The sequence below is a fragment of the Micropterus salmoides genome, unplaced genomic scaffold, assembly GCF_014851395.1.
Source record: "Micropterus salmoides isolate LMB-PRFRI ecotype aquatic unplaced genomic scaffold, ASM1485139v1 Ms_hic_scaffold_3, whole genome shotgun sequence".
Classification (NCBI taxonomy): Eukaryota; Metazoa; Chordata; class Actinopteri; order Centrarchiformes; family Centrarchidae; genus Micropterus; species Micropterus salmoides.
In genome coordinates, this window is record NW_024042261.1 from 35,926,841 (window position 1) to 35,946,366 (window position 19,526).

General features: G+C 40.9%; 1 protein-coding gene across 1 annotated transcript; it reads left to right on the top strand.

Moving 5' to 3' along the window:
• Positions 1-38: 38 nt before the first annotated feature.
• On the top strand, positions 39-18,524 carry rsf1a (remodeling and spacing factor 1a). Its single transcript, XM_038693666.1, has 18 exons — positions 39-253; positions 3,424-3,515; positions 4,009-4,101; positions 4,264-4,469; positions 5,149-5,279; positions 5,604-5,711; positions 6,220-7,624; positions 7,770-7,995; positions 8,110-8,319; positions 9,217-9,321; positions 9,843-9,922; positions 10,020-10,068; positions 10,457-10,563; positions 11,006-11,070; positions 11,705-11,879; positions 12,027-12,250; positions 13,251-13,448; positions 13,528-18,524. Exons 1-18 carry the CDS (start codon positions 100-102, stop codon positions 14,289-14,291), a joined length of 4,392 nt encoding a protein of 1,463 aa, XP_038549594.1. The 5' UTR covers positions 39-99; the 3' UTR covers positions 14,292-18,524.
• Positions 18,525-19,526: the final 1,002 nt, after the last annotated feature.

Consider the following 19,526-nt stretch of genomic DNA (forward strand, 5'->3'; position numbering starts at 1 on the left):
ACTACGGTAGCCGCTTCACTCGCTCCATTCATTTCATTCGCACACAGTCGCATCCTAAACAGCGTGCCCCCCTCCTCCTGTTTCACTCCGCCTGGAAAGATGGCTGCTCCGGTGGTGGTGAGAAGCTCCGGCCCGGCGCTCTGCCCGAGCTTCGCGGAGGTCTGTTCGTTCCTGGAGCGGTACGGAGCGGCGCTGGATCTACCCGAGATGACTTTCCCGCAGATGGAGAGGTATCTGCGGGACACGACGACAGGTGAGAGGCCGGTGGTTACTGGTTGGCAGTGGGGCGAAGAAGTGGTGGAAAGCTGCGACACTTGAAACCGAAGGAGAAGGGGTCCACCACCACCACCACCACCACCACCATCATCATCGTGATGATGATGAGGATGACGAAAATGTTGAGAGTGTGTGTGGCCCCGGCAGAACAGCGTTATTGATTGATTGGGAGCTTCTACGCGCTCTTACCGGTTATTAACTCAACGACTGTCAGTTTTCTTGAAACACAACCTTTTTTTATTTTTTGGCCCAAGTTTCTTAGGAAGCATTTGAACAGAGAGCCGCTAACATGAAGCTAGCTCTACATTACACATACTTTGGACTGTGTGTTGTGTGTTTGTGCTAAAGTAAAAGCTGGCGAACGGATACAGACGGGGGTACAACATTTGGCAAGCTACCTCTGTCAAGTGACAGGTCGTCGATATTGTTGTCAAGGCTGGTATTGATCTGTTAACGCTAAAGTTGGTGTGGGAGCCATGATGCAGCACAGCCCAGTGACCACACACAGCCAGCCAGCTAGCTCCGGAGTGTTGTCAGGTGTAATTTTTCACCGGCCTTGCCTCACAGGCAGTCGGACTGAAAATGGCATCAGTCTCCCCCTGTGTTTATGTGTTGATCACGTGCTCACGGGAATTATATTTCCCACTAATCGATGTGTAGCAAAGACTACTGTCAAAACTGAGCGAGTGATGTTAGCTAAAAACATTGGATGTTATTTTTTTTTTGCCATTGGTAGAGTCGCTGTCAAATCTGCACAGGCGCAGTAGGGGCGGTAGATGATGCTAACTTACCAGTTAGCATCAAGGACCTCCGTCAACTTTTAGTACAAGTGTAAACACGGAGACCATACAGTTCATTTACCATGTTATTGTTTATCAGAAAGAGATGTTTGAGATGTCTTGTTAGTAACTAACATTTGCAAACCGTGGCAGCCAACCTCGCTTGTTAGCTAACGTTAGCTATATTAGTTTTCAATTACCGTTAGCTTCGCTGCTTAGCTTCTAACGTTATATACCGTAACGTAAAAGCGTATAATAAAGTCAGACTTAACAGCGAATATACGTACTGTTGTAAGCTATAATATTTATCTGACATTTCAGAGTCAGGCCTGATTAATTTCGTTTTTTCCTAGTCGGGATTCTGTGCCAGTTAATGTGAAAACAGAAAATGTCAGAACCGTTTCATAAGGGAAACTGGAATTTCCTGTAAATATACGAGTTCCAAAACGTCTCACATCAGACCACACATCATAATTCTTTTAAATGTTTTTGTTTTCAGTAAAGTGCGTGTTGCAAATATCAGTGGGACTTTTTCTTTCATTTCGAAGCCAGCAGAGAGTCATAACAATATAATAACAAGAATTAGGGGACATATGTAACAAATCATGACAATTGTCTGTTAAATCCTGAATAAAAACTAAAAATTCATTTAGAGACAATACATAATAATGGTAAATAAAAACATAAAGAATAGGGATTACAAAAAGGAAAGTGAAAGTAATTGTCAGAGGTGTGTTTTGATGCAGTCAACATTGAATCTAGTCTACAGGTAAATGTGACTAAGTTACAATCCCCTATTCAGATAAATATCCTTCAAAAAATAACTTTTCTGTGTTCAGAGTTTTTAACAGAGGTACATTTAATTGAGCTTTTGGATACACCCTCAAATTTGGCTTTTCTTGAGGCATCTCATCTTATTAATATCTTTAAAAGAGTTAAAGATTGAAAATTAAACCAATTTTAGAGTTTTTGGGAGAGTAGTAGTAGAAAATTTGCTTATTTTAACAGTGTCTATCGGAGATGTTTAAATTCAATCTTACTGAAGCAAGGAATTAAAACCCTTACTCCAAAACAACACAACACTTTTTATTCATAACTGGCGACCAATCATTTTATTAAACAACAACTAAAAGATGAGATCTTAGCTGATTATCTGCGATTTGGATCACACAACCTAATTGATGAAAGAGATGTAGAAAAAGCAATAACATAAGTGGTGTTTGATAGACTAATTAACTTCTTGAAGATGAACCTGCAAATGTTATTTTTAGATTTTCATAAGGCTCTTGACTGTCAGTCACAAATATATCTTTTATACCAACATTAGAGCCCTTTTGTGATTCCGCAAAAATAAATAAATTGCTTTTAATGACTGTGTTTACATTTACACAACTATCTACACTCATGAGAGATAAGAGGGAATAGGCTGATAGGCTACCATTAAAATTTAAAAAGTGGTGAAAGGTTTTCCTGAAAATTAAACATTTAGCTGTGAGATCACGGGTACCCGATTTTTGAGAAGCACTCACATACTAAACATCTATTTATCCACCACTGAGTGAACAACATAAAATATTCATAAGCTTGCACATCACCAGTCATCAACAAAAATTTTTTAATATTTCACTGCGGAAAACACATATTATAAGCAGCATACACTGATCAGCACATGTAAAAACAGTGACGTGTGTGTCTCTTTTTATTGCTTATCTCAATAAAAAGTTGCACTGATGAACTGGCTCATAAGCCCTCAATGATTACAGTACAACTAGACAGTACTAGATTACAGTACTACTAACCAGTCTGAGTCTGTATGAACACATTTTACATTCATGGCTTTAATCGTAAATGTCATTTTCCTTTTTATATATATATAGGTTGTTGCTGCTGGAAGGAATGTGAAATAAAAATACAAGCAAGTGCAGGACCAGTGTTTAGAGTGTAAGGCAATGTTGTCAAGTTGTTTATATATACAGTATTAAGTTGAATCTTGAACCCAGTTTAAGATTTAATCACATTGTTGAGTCTTTACTGATCTCTGTTTCTCATGAGAAACAGAGATCAGTAAAAAAAAAAAAATTACAATCTAAAATTGTGCAATCTAACAGTGTTATACAAAAAATAATTAAAACATTGACCAGACATGAATGCAAATCCTTTTCCTGTGTTTTGAGATATGATTGATTGCCAAAAGGGAATTGATCATTCCCCTTTGGTCTACTAAACAGGGGGGCAAGATATCAGGGTCAGCTGTAGGAAAAACAACCCTTTAAAGTTGTGCTAAGCACACTTCAGCAGGATGTTGACACTTGAGTTGTAGTCATCTATGAAAAGTGTTATTTTTCTGATCACCCTGCGTATTTTCCAGTTCCTAAACCCCTTGTGGAGCTCCACGTGAAGCTGCTCAGAAAACTTGGGAGGTCTGTGTCTACTGAACGCTGGGAAAAATACTTGGCTAAGGTGAGAGCTTGATTTTTGTGTATGTGTTTGTGATGTGCTTGGTGCCAGATTCCATTTGGACTGACTGCACTTGACATGAGTAAACACGACTTACTGAAGAGGTTCAGCCATCAGTAAGTCCAGCTCTCTCTGGGTGGAGTGCTCGCTTGCTGCTTTTTCAGAGGCACAAGGTTGCGCTCAAGTTTCCCACCCCCAGCTGATATAAATTGAAAGGGAACGTGTAGTTGGGATGGGATGCAGTTACAGTCCATGTTTGCCATTTACAGTAGGACCATAAAAAAGTGTATTTGTACAGAAAACTCGGACATTGTGAAGTAACAACTTCCCATTAACCATTCCATTAACTGTAGAGTCTTACTTCTGTTGTGGGGAAGTGTTGAAAGAGGAGGAGACATATGAAAGAAGATTAAACCAAACATATCAGTGATGAGACAAACAGCTTGTGCAAACATGCTTGTGTGCAATGACTAGATCTAATCATTATTTCATGTAGGTTTGCCAGGAGTTGAACAATACCTGGGCATGGGAGCTAGAACAGAAGGGCTACCAGGAGATGTCCATGGAGTGCAAGTCAAGCATCCTCAAAGTATGACCTTCCCTTATTTTACTTAATGTAATTGGTGTATTCAAAAGACTGAAACATCTGCAGTCAGTCAACCACGTTAACCTTCTCTTTGTTATATCTTTCCCCCCTTCAACTCCACCTTCCTCATCCTCTTTCCACACATTTATTTTGTTTACCCTTCAGTATCTCTGCGAGTGTCAGTTCGATGACAACCTAAAGTTCAAGATGGCGATTAATGAGGAGGACCCAGAGAAGATGCGCCTGCAGCCTGTAGGTCGAGACCGGCAGGGCCTGATGTACTGGCTTCAGCTGGACCAGGAGCAGAACATCCGGCTGTACACGGAGGAGCAGGATGATCTGGATGGATCTACCTGGAAGTGCATCGTCAGGTAGTAATGTTGTCGTAATATGGTGGATATATCTCAAATAGTTTGTTGACACTATCTATTGTTGTTGTTTTCTCTGTTCTTATATAAGAACAGATATAAAATCTGACGTCATTATTATTTAGAAATGTTGTTTTCTGTGTTGGTTAGGTTCACGTTGCACATTTACATGCTAACCTTGGCTTAATGCTAGTTTAAAGGTGGGGTAAGCTATGCTAATCCAATACTTGTCTTTTTGCCTAATTTAGCAAATATCTTCTTAACGTCTGCTAGCTGTCAGTTCTGCGTGTGTGCTGAAAAACCAATCTGGCATTTGTACATAGCCCTGGCTCTATAAATGGGAAACAAGTGGCCTGCACAGAGCCACACAACATTATTCAGGTAGCCCAAAAACATTCAGCTTACTTTGTCATTTGCCAAGATATCCTCTCTGAATCTGCAACTGTAGCAACAGTTTCCTAACCCACAACCTAGATAATGTTACTTACATCACTTGCAGTGTTGTTGTTCGTTATATATCATGGTATTTGTTGTGGTATTGGATTCCTCCAGAATCACATATTTCACTGATAAAGCAGTTGTTCTTTGTTTGTCCCCGCTGGGTTACAGGCTGCGGTATAATATCAGTTCACCACTTTCTGCTGTAAGTCTATTAAAATTCTGGTCTCCTATTGTTTTGTAGAACACGTAACGACCTGGCTGAGGCTCTGGAGCTGCTAAAGTCCCAGGTTGAACCAAGCCAGAATCAGGACCAGAACCAGAACCAGACCCAGTCTGGACCCAGGAGTGCCAGCCCAACAGAGAAAGATGCAGGTATGTTGGGTGAATGGCTTTGGAAAAATCATCAGTGGTTTGAGATCTTACGAATGCGTGATAGTAATGATCATTTGGAAAACGTTGAGAAAATATTTAAAGTGGCTGATACCCAATAAAACGCACTCTTTTAAGACCAAAGACAAAATTGACTGAAACTAATCTAAAAATCTGTTAGATTTAACAATTGAAAAGTTGAATATCACACATAATTTGCTTACTTGTAGTACATTGTCCCAATAATCACCCTACAGCAGTAATAGTAAATGGAAAAACTTAAAAAACCCTAGATTGTTTGTGACTGTGTGTGTTTTGACGATTTAGGGGATGAGGCCATTGGAGGCACCAACTCCAAATGCTCCAAGACGACAGAGGAACACACTGATAGTAAGAAGGTTGACCCTGTAAACGAAGAGAAACCGCTAATACAAGGTACCTAGTTTAAAGAAGCTGCTTGTGCTCCCATGTTTTGTTTCATGAGAAAGACACCCTTGAATAGAGATTAACATCTTTTTAAAAAAAAGTTCTGTAAGTTAACTTGATAAAGAAAATCTGATGGGTAGATCTGATCATCCTTGATTCATATACTGTGTTGAGCTGAGTGACACAGCTGACAAGAAATGAGGGGAGAGGGAGACGATGACGTGCAAAGAAAGGCTAGACTCAAACTACTGATGTGTTCTGTACATGGTCAGCATCTTAAACCACTGGACACCCTACAATTTTGTTTCTGTCACTGAAAAACAGTCGCATCCTCTACTACCAGCTACTTTCACTATTTTACCTAACATATACAAGAAGAATAGAAAATAATTTCCTTTGATGATAGCTGTTCAAGTGGCTGGTAGACAAACATCCCACTTTGTGCCGCTCTGTCTCTTTCTTGTTTGATGTTTCGAGGAGTATAATAGTATTGTCTTTTATTTATTTCTTTTTACAGTTGTAAAGCAGGAGCAGCCTATCAAGCCGGAAAATGCTGAGGTGAAAGAAGAGAAGACGGACCCCAAACCGCTTGCCTTTGATAACCGCGTGAGCACGATAACCACCGTCATCAAATCAGAATCCAGGGACACTGACGCTCCTAAAAACGCTGTATCTGTCGTCATGGCACCAGGTGCGACTGTTACCAAACAGGAAATGAACAAGGAAGAGGAAGCGGAGCGGGCAGTCGTTAGGAGCAGCCAGCAGGCCAAGATACCACTGAAGAAGAGGGAGCTTAAGCTTGCTGAGAGCTACCAAAGCAACCACCTTAACAACAGTAACAGCAGTAGTATTATTGTGTGTAACCCTTCAGTGATTCAGACCAAGGACAATCACGGAAGAGAGGGGAAGTTACCTAACTCATTAGCACCCTCCGGTAGTCCAGGGGCCTCACAACAACAGCAGCAACTAGTGGTCACTGCATCGAGGCTAGAATTGACTAACGGGAGAGCGTCTCTCCTCCTGCCGCACAAAGAGGGACAAAATGGAGTCATAGGAGTCATAGGTCAAGTCGGCGTTGTAGGTCATGTAGGTGTCATTCGCAGCCCCTCTGAGCGGCTTAGAGCCCCCGGGACTGAGCAGCAGCAGGAACAAAATGGGCCGAGTTTAGACCATCGGGCCTTAAGAGCTGTGGAGGATGAAAGGGAGGTGAGCCGGCAGTCAGTGCTGGTAAGGAAGGGACCTGTTGAAGGGGAGACGGCAGCAGCAGCCGCTGCCCTTCCTCCTCCAGCAGTGATGGATGCTGAAACAGCCACAAAACAACCGTCGTCATTCTTAAAATCTGATCAACTCCCTGGAGCTGCGGAGAGAAAAACAGATTCTAGTTCAGATGAATCCAAAAGACAAACGACAGAAGAGCAGGGCAAAAAGCTGACAGAGGACCAGTTAGACGGGGAGACGAAAACTGGGCAATGCAGTCATCAACTGAAGCGTGATAAACTGGATGAGAGGGAGGAGAGGAGAAGAAAGGTGTCTGGGCATCCTCTGGCAGAAGAAGGAGGTAAAGATGACCATGAGAAGGATAAAAGCACTTTAGGAAAGTTAGAGTCAGAATCAGGGAGCACCATTCCACTTCTGAAAGTAGACCAGCAGGATAAAAAGGACCACAAGGGTGATGGGGTCAATGGAGCGTTGGCAGCCCAGTTTAGGGTGAAGGACACTGGGCTTGAATCAGAAGAGAAGCAGGGTGCCCTGGAGGAAGCCTCTTCAGAGCTCCAGAAAGAAGGAATCAGGTTGAAGATCAAGATTCCTCCTCACCGGAGAAACAAGTTAAAGGGAAAAGCGGGAAAGGAGGAGGAGAAAGAGAGGGAGCAGGAGGTGCAAGAGGAAGGGAGGGCGCTGAGGAGATCTGCAAGGATCTGCAGGTACGTGTGTAGTAAAATTCATGAAACTTGTGGATGAGAGAATAAACGTTGTATGATTCTTTGTCCATTGTAACCTCAGGTTTTGCTGGTTTAATGTGACAATAAATTCAGTCCCACCTTTTATTTTTATTTTTTTTTCTTGAAGATCTGCTTTGCCAACCTGCAGGCCGAGCTCAAAGGTGGCTGAGAGCCAGAGAAAGAAACCACAAAGAAAACAGGCACTGCCTTCCAGAACAAGGGAAGAGGAGGAGGAGGAGGAGGAGGAGGAAGAAGAGGAAGGGGAAGGGGAAGGGGAAGAAGACGAAGAGCGGAGCTCAACAACAAAGAAAGACATAAAAACAGAACCTGTTGGGCAAATAAGGAAACAGAGGGTAATCAGTTTCTAAATGTCTCCTGTAAGAATGAACTCATAAACCTGGGACTATGTTTTGCTCTATTTTTTTTATCTGTTTGACTATTTCTCTATTCCTCTGTTGTGTTTTCAGGGTAAACGGAGGCATCGACGCCCCAGATGGTCCAACATTCGTTCGAAAAGACGCAAACTGAATGAGGGAGGGGAGGTGGAGGACAGAGGGAGGAAACGAGGAGATGAGGACAGCGAAGGAGGAAGCGACTCGGAGGAATCGTATAAATCAGAGGAGATTCCCAGTGAGGATGCCTGCAGTCACTGTGGCCTGCCCAACCACCCTGAACTGGTGAGAGAGGAGCGTGCTTGGTTTGGATACGCCTGTCCACATTCATTTGGGTACTTTTGGTCTGGGGCTGTTTTCACAATTTGTAAAGATGTATTTCCAGCTTTGAGAAAGGTCTTCTCCTGTTTCAACATGACAATGCCTCCATGCACAAAGCCTTTCTTAGAAGAGCGGAGGCTGTTATTGCAGCATGTGCAACAGTCCATATACTTTGTATATGTTGGGAGTATATTACTAGTAAGAACTACAGGCACGCTCACTGCTGGAGGTGGAAAGTAAAGCAGTTGGTGTCATAGACTTGATCAGTTTTTTTTCAAAATTAATTTGAGGTTTTCAGGACTAACTTTTACTGAAAGTAGTTTATTGATAAGATGCTTTTTGTGGCCTGATGTGCTGTCGTGATTTCTTCAGACACTACACAAATGAACTCAAAATTACCATTGTCAAACAATTTTATCTTTATTTGTCTTGTTTTGATTGTGTAGCAAAAATATCATAAATTCCCATTGCACATTCACAAGTCCAAAGTTGACCACCAATAAAAATCCCAGTATTTAATTTACAATGACATGAGTAGGAAATTCAGCAAATTGTGATGTTTGAGGAGCTGAAACCAGCAAAAGTCTGGTATCTTTTTCCTGATTAATGACTTTAACAATAAATCAGTTATCAAAGCTGCCATCTCTTCAGCTCTATTGTTTGAGGAATTATTGACCAATGATTAATCAAGGTATTCATCTCACACTGGTCCACATTTTATACTGCAGACATAAGTAAAAACAAAGGCTTTGTTGTTTGTATGTAGTTAAATCTGGTGAGATTGTGTTTTATAGAGTTGTCACTATGAGGATCTCATACAGTTATTTCACTGTATATATGTTTGTACGTTTGTGTCCTCAGATCCTGCTGTGTGACTCGTGTGATAGTGGATACCACACTGCCTGTCTGCGGCCGCCGCTCATGTTGATTCCAGATGGAGAGTGGTTTTGTCCACCCTGCCAGCATGTAAGCTGTATGTTACTGTATGTGCTGTATGTGACAGGGAGAAGGACTGACGCACGGGAACACATAAAGCAAAATTTAATCTTTTATCAGACTGTAAAACCTACTTAGATTTTCTGATGCCAAATTGTGATTATATAAAATGTGTTGATTAGTGTATCGTCTAAAATCCTACTGTTTGGTCAGTCGTGTCTTAAAAGAAGTTGATGGTTTAACTAAAGGTCCATTGTGAGATTTACTTTCATATTGTATTATTTTCTATGCTAGTGACAGTATTGGTACAAAACCTTACTGCTCTCTACTCACTTATCAAATGTTTCATGTTAAAAATAGTCTAAAAGTGACAAGGTTTGATCAATTTGAACAATTTGATCCACACATTCAATGCTAGCTTTCAGTATTTTAAAGTTTCAATTGTTGCTTACACATTTCAGTGGTACAAATATATCGTTGAGGTTCGATACCCAGCCCTAATAAACATTTGATAGTGACAGATTTGTGGTGTTTGGGTTTCCTCTCTACAGAAGCTGCTGTGTGAGAAACTGGAGGAGCAGCTGCTGAATCTGGACAGCGCTCTGAAGAAAAAAGAGAGAGCAGAGAGGAGGTAAACTCACACACTCACACTATGATCAACTTTCTGGAAAAAAAAAAAAATCTCAAATAATGTGGATTTTGACCCTCATCTCTTCATGTCTTTCCAGGAGGGAGCGGCTGGTGTACGTGGGAATCAGTGTGGAGAACATCATTCCTGTGAGTATTGGTTATCCTGTAATTGTAAAACTATACATCAGAACACAGGTGTAGTAAGATATTAAATAAAAAGAGTTACTTGTTCACGTTTACAATTAACAATGTGCAATGGCTGTCACAAGGGGAAACATCAGTTTACATTCCACAAATCAAATCTCCCAAGTATTCATATTTCTTACCTGGGGTTTCTGACTTGGACCAATGAAAAAGACAGATGTTGAAAAACCAGTAATTAACATGGGCTTTGCAGCATGAAACTGCCCTTTTGAAACTTAATAGTTTAATGTCTAAACTTGTAAAACTTAAACCAGGCCAAGGCCATTGCGTGATGTAAAAGAGTTCATGTTTTGCCGTGCAACTTTAAATAGAATTGGCTTGACTCTCTTAGGAGGGAGATGAGGAGGAAGAGGAGAAGGCGACAAAGAAGAAAGACCCCAAAAAGAGCAAAAATCTGGGGAGGAGATCAACCAGAACCCGGAAGCACATCAGCTACAGGTGGGTGTGGTCTGAGAGGCGTTCAAGGTACTGTGTAGGGTTATGTTACATTTCTCACTAAAACACACTGTGTTTTCTTGAGGAGTAAGAAAAGTACAGAATGCATTTTCTTACCCATAAAACATTTGCAAAGCACCTCCACTGTTTACGTCCACTGCTGTGTTTCTTGGTGCATCACTGCCACCAACGTTTGATAAGCAGAAAGTGCGAAGGGACGACCCATATTTCAGTCCCAATATTAACAATTTGAAATCTTAAAGTGCCAAAAGGGCTCTTTAAATGCTTTGCTTTAATTGCTTTAATCATAAGTATGAGGGGAAAAATGGTAAAAATAACTGGTGATATTCATTCATATTTGCAAACAAATGACTTGAATTTTGCAAAACTTCTCACAATTAAAACATAAAATTCCACATATGTGTCGTATGTATGTGCGTTGCAGGTTTGATGACTTTGACGATGCCATTGATGAGGCTATAGAGGAGGACATCGGGGACCTCTGTAGTGGTGAGTGGACGATGTGAAGTTTAAAAAAAGTGGAGAGGATGAAGTAGAGTGATGAACACAGATGAACTGCAGCATTAGAGACGGACATTGATATATTATTTATATTATTTTTGATATAAAAAATGCATTTCTGCCCTTAGATTTCTGATATTCAGAGCAGGTTTGGTGTGGAGTTCATTGTTAGGGTTGGTGAAATCAGTATTTGCAGGAGTTGAACATGTGACTCGGTCTCGCCCTCCCTCGATCTTGGTCTCGACTGCTCTCAGCCCCTAAAAGGCCTGGTCTTGTCTCGGTCTCGATAAACTCTGGTCTTGACTTGGTCTGGGTTTGGGCGGTCTTGGCTACAACACTATTATGTGCTGTAAAGCCCAGTTTTGTACAACTGAACATTATGAAATGATTCATATCGGCAAAGTAAATTGTGATTTCCACCTCTAAAATCACAGTGTCTGGTCTAAAATTTGTTAAAATCACCCTATTATTTTCTACAGCAGGTAGTTAGTAAGAGAATCCAGTTTCTGCCCAAGTTATGATGCAGCATATTGATCAAACATACCAAACTTATCATTTTATTTAACCCACGTAGAAGAGTTGACTCTTTTTGACCGTTCTAACTTGGATAATTCGGATGTAGTAACAGGGCAAGGCAAAGACATTACCGCTATCCTGTCAGAGGATGGGAAGGAGAGCCAGCGGCCAATCAGAAGCCAGGCTGTTTCTGCCAGGAACAGGAAGAAGCGGAGACTGAACGACTTGGAGAGTGACAGCACGGCAGCAGAGAGTGAAGACGAGTTCATGATCAGCAACAGGTAACGCACGCACACTTTTTCTTTCCTCCTCATTTGTACTTTCCTATTCGCCTTTCCTTTTTCCTCCCTTCCTCCCTTGTCCTTGTCCCCTCTTTAAAAAAAGCATGCTCTTCCATCTGACTTGTTTCTTCCTCTTCCCCCTCAAAGCTCAGAGGATGAGGATTTCGGTGCGTCAGGGGCAGATGATGATGAGGATGAAGATGCGGGCAGCGACGTGGGCAGTTTGGACAGCGGGACCCGGCCCAGACGGGCGGTGAGAGGGTTACCTAAACACAGACCCAGCAAGACCCAGCGCCGGGGCAGGAAACGGCTGAGACGGCGGCGGAGACGCTCCTCTGAGGAAGAGGAGGAAGACAGTGACGAAGAAATTGGTGAGTGCACGGCGTGGGAAACTACCCCACTACTACACAAATGCAGAGTTGATTGAATGTGACAATGTTCATTTTGATAATGAAAACAGTGTTCGAAACATTTTTATCAGTTTCATTAAGGAAGCTGCTGTTGTTAAATCAATCAATAAAGCCCCTGAAACAACGTTGGGCATAAAAACAACATGGAATTCAACTATTTTGATCACTGAGTAATCGTTTCAGGCATTTTTGTAAGTGAAAATGATGAAAAAATGCCAAACCCTCTCAGATTTGTAGAGGATTTGTCGCTTTTTTTGTGATATAGTTTTTGTCAATTACTTTTGTGTTCCTGACTGAACAAGACATCTGAAGACGTCACAGGACTCTAGGAAGTTGTTATGCACATTTTTTTTTACAGTTTCTTGACATTTCATACTAAATAAAGATAAAATATTCTAAAAAGTCAATAAAAAATCCAGGTGTCCGTGGAGATGTCTTCAAATTTCTTGTTTTGTCTGACCAACAGTCCAAAGATATTCGGTTTACAATCATATAAAACAGTGAAAAGAGAACCTGGAACTAAATAAATAAAATAAAACAATAATGATAATTATCGCGATTTAATTTTCTTCAATAACAATATAACAAATGTTCAAAATGTTTGATTTTATGTATCTGAATCACAAATCCATTAGCACTTTTTTTTTTTTTTATATACATATTTATTTTGTTTGTGCTTGTCATGTTCTGACCATAAAGAAAAGTTTAACCACACAAGTCATGTTTATTCCACTTTCACTCGGGAGCAAAGATCAACGTTTAAACTTGAAAGAAATAATGATTTGACAATCATCGTGATAATTAGCGATATCGAATGATATGAATATTTTAAATTGTGATGACATTTTTGGCCGTATCGCCCCGCCCTACCTGAAGCCAGAGAATATTTTGCAGTATTGCTTAATAAATGACAAACTATTTATCAAAATTGTAATCTGTAAATTTTCACTGTCCTCTCTAGACTCTGATCAGTACAGCGACATGACTGACAGTGACGCTGACAAAAAGAGGCGGGGTCTGAGGCGGGGTCAGCGCCAGCAGGTCAACTACCGGGAGACGTCAGAGTCGTCAGACAACTCCCGGACCTCCACCAGCAGGGTCAAGGTTAAACCCCGCGGCAGACCACGCAAGGAGCATCTCTCGAGCGACTACAGCGATGGTCAGTTGCGGCTGCATCTGCAGTGTCATTTCTTTTGTTGTTTAATTGAACCAACAGTCCCTTTTTCTTTTTCTTTTAGTGTCGGCGTCTTCCAGAGACTCGGATGAGGAGGACGATATTGAAGACGAAGAGGAAGATGATCAGAGAAGGAGAGTGAACAGGAGGAGAAGAGAGGAGGAAGACCTCCGGAGAAACAGGACGAGAGAAAAGCGCAGGAGATGCAAAGAGGACGAGGAGGATGACAGAGAGAGAGGGAGGCGGCTGAAACGGAAACTACTAGAGAGGGAGAAGGACAAAGACAAGAGGAGGAGATTAAAGAGGACAGACAGAGAAGAGGAGGACCTGGAGAAGATGGGCAGGGGGAAGAGGAGAGAGATCCTGTCAGAGCAGCGGCGTAAACGGCTCGCACAAATGCTGAAGAAGCGGCGACCTTCGACGGACGAAGAGGATGAGGAAGAGTCGGAGGAATCTGAGTCCTCGTCGGAAGAGGATCGTCCAATCCGCAAAAGACTCAACCGGATCGACTCTGACGATGATGAAGAGAAAGATGAGGAGGAAGAGGAGGGGAGACAGAAGATGACGACCAAAAAGTCTTCAGCGGGAGAGAGGAGGGCCGACAGCGATGCTCAGGAAAAGGGGAGGGGCCGTAGCCTGTCTCCGCCAAACGGACATCGGACCTCCAGAGGCCCGGTGAAGCCTGGGGCTGGAAGTCCCGCCGTGCCCAGGGACACTGCAGGATCAGGCAGGCAGGGCAGGGACAATGGCCCCTTACATCCAGAGGAGGAGGAAGATGAGGGCCAGACAGACTCATTAAACTCTGTCCAGAACAGTTCGCAGTCATGATGGCTGAGTGAGTAACGCTCGCTTAATTGTTTCAGTTTTTTTCTTTTAACTGTCAGGCCTTTTTACCCACAAACCACCTTTGAAACTGGATATCTCTTTCTCTCCCCCTTCTTATTCTCCTGTCTTGCTCTCCCTCCTCGCTGTTGTATTGTGGTAGAGTGCTATCCACCGTCACGTACTGTACGTCACAACAAAAACTCATACTCACACACTAGCCGTCGCCTCTGGCAGAACGTAACGGCCAGCCGGCCGGACCGAAATGACCCTCACGCCAGGACTGGCAGCACTGGATGTGTCTGTGGACGCGCTCGCACACAGCCGGAGGTCATCGTGGCCGTTTCCCTGAACTCTTGAGTTCAGGACGTCTTTCTGGTGGGTCCATGTGGCAGGATGATAGTAGATCCATCCCCATTCGGACTTCACTTCATCATTGAACGCACTTCGTCATTCTCATAGCACATAATGACCCGCCACCAAGGAGAGTGCCAGTGTCAAACCGAACGCTTTGATGTGGGAGAGACCAGACTTGATCCCCCTGAGCCTCTAGTGGTATCTACCCATGCAGATATATTTGGTTTTGTTTGTCCAGGTTTTATGATTTCAGTCTCCACCCCGATACGCTGGAAGTGAATGGAACTGTGTTTGTGGCGCTCACAAACGCAATTTTGGTGTTGTCATTGTTGTGGTGCTGTACTGAAAAATTACCCAGTAGCCTAAGGGTAAAGGCGTATACCACACACATCCAAGGTTTGACTCCTAGCTCCTATTCTCTCCCATGTTCCCCAGGATTCACCTCGACTGTGTACAGAAATCTCAGACAAAACCTGCTAAAATAAAACTAAAACTATCTGCATGGGTAAATGTTGTTATTAAATGTTTTTTTGTTTTGTTTTGTAATTTGGGTGAATCCACCCTTGAAACAAGATGCTTTCTGTAAATAACCCTGGATAAGATCATGACCCAAATAACCAAATGATGTAAAGTTACATGCAAACTGCAGTTATAATTAGACAGAATCAAGACACACTGACTGCTGAAATGAGTTGGGTTTTAGTTCGATGGCACCTTAACGACTTTAACCAGAGCGTGGTTAAACTGAACCTGCTGCTGCTCCACACACAAGACAGTTCAGCCTCACAGAGAGCGCTAATTTGCCCTTAAACAGCTGATTACAAAGTTTTAATCTCCATTACAAACAAGGTCATTTAGGTCGTGTTTTTTAAAACACAAAAAATCACAAACATTGTCTGGTTACAGCTTCTCAGTGGTGACGATGATTTTCTTTGTCTAACGTAAAAAGAAACTGAATATTTTTAGGTTTTGAACTGTTGGTCGGACAAATAAAAACACCTTAGGATTTAGTAAATTGTGATGAAGTTTTTTCGTCCGGCTGTATCTGGCAACTTAACTTTATTCACATGACCTTCATCATATGAGGCACACGTCGGACCATTTTGGATCCAAGAAACATTCGGGACGTTCTGTCCGACAGCCAAAGTGTTCGGTTTCAGACTGGTCAATCATTTGTTCCATATGTTCACAAAACCTTGGGCTGGTGGGACCACGGTTGCTGTACATACTTGGCCTGTGCGCTGTTCCTTGTAAGATAATAGATGTTCTGTAGTCCTCTTGTAAAATATAGTGTTATATTTTCTATATGAAGGAGAGGAGAGATGCTGCTGTGAGTGATGTGTGGATCGATTTAAGGTTCCAACTGCGAGTTCATCAGCGGTTTGTTTGGTTTGTTTTGAGATTCTGCGGCCGTTGATTTGTGTGAAATAAGACCAGCGTGGAGCCTCTTCACCAGGAAAAATGTCCCAGAATTTGTTTCAAAGAGTCGAATATCGCTTCACTTTCAGCCCCGTGTCGTACAACTTTAAAGGTTTTTAACATTTCGTCTCCCTGAAGGGTCGTCACCTGGGTTTGTTCGTTATTTGTCAGGTGAGAGAAATGAACTCTGGTTACAACTTGTTTTCTCTCTCTCTCTCTCTTGTTCTCTCTCGCTCTCTCTCTCTCTCTTTAGGGATTTACACTTGTCATCTAAAAGTGTTTATCTGGTAAAACAGCTGAAGTTGCAGGTGAATTTTGGGGTTTCTTTATTGGGCAGAATGGAAGAACAGTCAAATCACTGTTTAGGCTTTAAATGAGTTTTATCCTGCTGTTCACATAAACCAAGCTGGTTTTAGTCTGGATACGATGTTACCCGCCTTATCTTTGAATTTCTAATAATCCCCCCGCCCCTTTAAATGCAGAAAGTTACATTTAAATGTTTCAGACCTTTCTTTTATTTCTTTCTTTCTGTAAAAAGTTCCTTTTCAGAAGCAGAATTTCCAAACTCCGAGCCTGTATTTGTCAAACTTTTCTTTATCATGTTTCCATCAACTTGCTCCTACTTACAGCAAAGTGTTAAAATAAACTTTTAAGAGCAACTTTCGGGTATGATCAGAGCAGAAAAAGTCGTTTAGACGATAGACGATGTTTAGAGACATCTGTTCATTCTTCAAAAAATCCTCTTTTTCTGCAAAAAATAAATTTGTGTGAAATCCTTAATATCTTCACTAGCTATTAACATTTACAATTAACAACAATCTAATATATGAATATATTGATAGGGGAAAAATCATTGAAAACTGACTGAAATGGAAACCAAAAGATACCAAACTGGAGCTGCTGGTGTAGTAAGGAGAATTAAGTACCACGTTGACAAGTTCAGACAATTAAATGCAATAAAAGTGACCTCAAACTAAATAAATATGAGATTTATTCTGTTTGAATCCCTTATTTAAAAAATAAAAAGTGGTGTAACTTCCTATCAAATGTAAATAATAGACTAAAACCTCCCTTTTCTGAACGTATTATTCATCATGACCAGTTATATTTTGTACCATCACTAAAAACATGTTTCAGAAGATGTGCACTCTCCTGTGTTTGTACCGCTGTCATTAGAACACATACTTTCAGTGACAAACAATTACTTTATTAAGAATAACGATGAGAAATATGACGGCTGTGAGTAGGAGTAAAAGTGAAGGATTTGTATACTTTATACCTTCACTTTTAGAAGTTTGGTAAATACGGGTCCTGATCAGTCTGCAGCTCTGGTTGTGATCTGATGAGACGGGAGATCCTGAGAGTATATTTTTAATGGTTTCAAACACAGAACAAAAGCATTCAGCTGAGGTCACCAAAAACATTTTAAGTATGATTAAGTTTTCTGGGTGCAGGATTTGTTTTAAGAAAATTGTCACAAAACAAAGTAAACATGTAAAAACTGTCAGATAAGAAGGAACTTTTTATTTTATTTTCCTGTTTTCATTCCATTTTAAAGTTGACGTGTGAACTTTTTTAGTAAGTTGGGCACTTTATGACTTTTGCCTGTATGTACCGATCTCAACAAATGTTGGTGAGCATACTGTAATGATTAAAAATATAATATTAATCAAGTCGATGCCAGTCAAACCTCTGATTATGTTAGCGGTTTTACATTTAGTTTTGGAGAATTTTTAAGGTGGAAAAAAGTTGTTTTCACTACTTCTGTTTGGTTTTGGGTCGCTTACGCAGGATTTGTGCAGAGAACTCATTTTGCCAGAAGCATCAAATAAGATTTAATTGTTGATTTTGATCACCAGTATATGAGGCTTTGGACCAAGCCTGGTATGTACTGGCCCTGCACTGACATGTGGGTTTGTGGCATTGACTAAAACGATTCAGATTACTAAATGTTCTTCCAGGTACTTTCCTGCGATTGTTCAGGTTTTGTGAAAACAGACACCTAAAAATACTCTTCGGACAAGTTCTCTCTTTAGGTGGAAAATCCAGCAATGTTTTTCTCTCAGCACTTGAGTCAAAACTAATACTTCTTTTAGAGTATTCAGATTGTTACCCCAGATTTGTTACATCTCATCATGGTGGAAAATCCTCAGACAGCATTTGAACATCAAGGATGGTAAACGCATCTACTAACTCCGCGCCTGTGTTGCCAGTAAAGGGAGATTAATGTGTGTTTATGCCACCAGCCCAAAATCATTCCACTGAACCGGACCTGTGTTTGCCACTGTGTGAAGAATCTGTTGGTTTTAAAATGTTCAGTCCAACTAATCTGGATTCAAACAGGCATCACTGGATGTGAGTGCGGCTCCTTCCATTTCTCTGTTGTACTGTTACTGTAGTATCGCTGTAACATAAATGTTTTCTAAGTTATTAAAACCAACATCCCAGGCATCTCCTCGAAAACGTGTCTGTGTCTTATTTGTATTCCTGAAAGGATTTATTGAATGAAAATTGATTCCAGGGGAGTAGGTTATCCTGCAGGAGAGGTTTGAGACGTGTCTGTGGAAGTTTTCAGACTTTTATCTTCTATAGAAACATGTCACAGATGAAATCCAATGTTGTGAATCCCAGCGGACCACAACTTCTGTTCTCTGCGAAGAAACAAACCACAAAATTCTCCTATCCATCTTTCAGGGCTAGAAGATTGATTAAATTAATGATTTTGCAATTAGCCAACAGAGGGCATATGACACCTGATCTAAAAGCATGAAAATAGCCAACGCCGGGGTTTACATGGTTTTTATGTTACTTCTGTAATATTGATCAACTGTGACACATCCACCAGTTTTGATATACATAGAAATTGTAAGTTGCTTTGGATAAAAGCAAATGTTATGTAATGGCATGAACCATGGTCTCCAGGGGAGAAAAATGGACTGCGTGATGATGCCATAGAGGCATTTAATTTAATATCATAATTTTCTCACATAAATGTGAATAATGTAAATGTCTCTCTCTTCAAAAATGTCTCTGTATTACTAATATTATTCAACAACGTTATTTACTATTTATATGCATTTATTAATTATCACTGTTATTTAGATTTTTTAAGTATCAACCAACCTTAAATGTTTGTCAGTTTTAAGTTAATCTTTTATTGCATTTTAAATATTTAAAAAAGAGAAAAGGTTCGTTGTGTTTTCTGGAGTGTTTTTTTCCCTTCTTCTTACTTTTCTGTGCATTTTTAAAGTTTTATTTTGAATGGCTTCACCGGAAATGTTAGCATTAGAGTGTGTCTGCCTTTAAAACTTGGCAATTGACTTGTTCGGCCTTGGTAACTTTAAGCTAACTGTTACTTTAAATCTAGAGATTGAGAACTTCTCTACTGATAATATAGTTTACAATTTTTATATACAGTCTATGAGTTTCCCTAATAAAAAAAATAAAACGTTAGTCCCGAGCGAG

Bases quoted from the DNA above. Each gene is read 5' to 3' on its own strand.
- rsf1a (XM_038693666.1), top strand. From the start codon at position 100: ATGGCTGCTCCGGTGGTGGTGAGAAGCTCCGGCCCGGCGCTCTGCCCG. The intron at 5,712-6,219 runs GTACCTAGTTTA...TTCTTTTTACAG, and splicing joins AGAGAAACCGCTAATACAAG to TTGTAAAGCAGGAGCAGCCT. The intron at 9,322-9,842 runs GTAAGCTGTATG...TCCTCTCTACAG, and splicing joins TTTGTCCACCCTGCCAGCAT to AAGCTGCTGTGTGAGAAACT.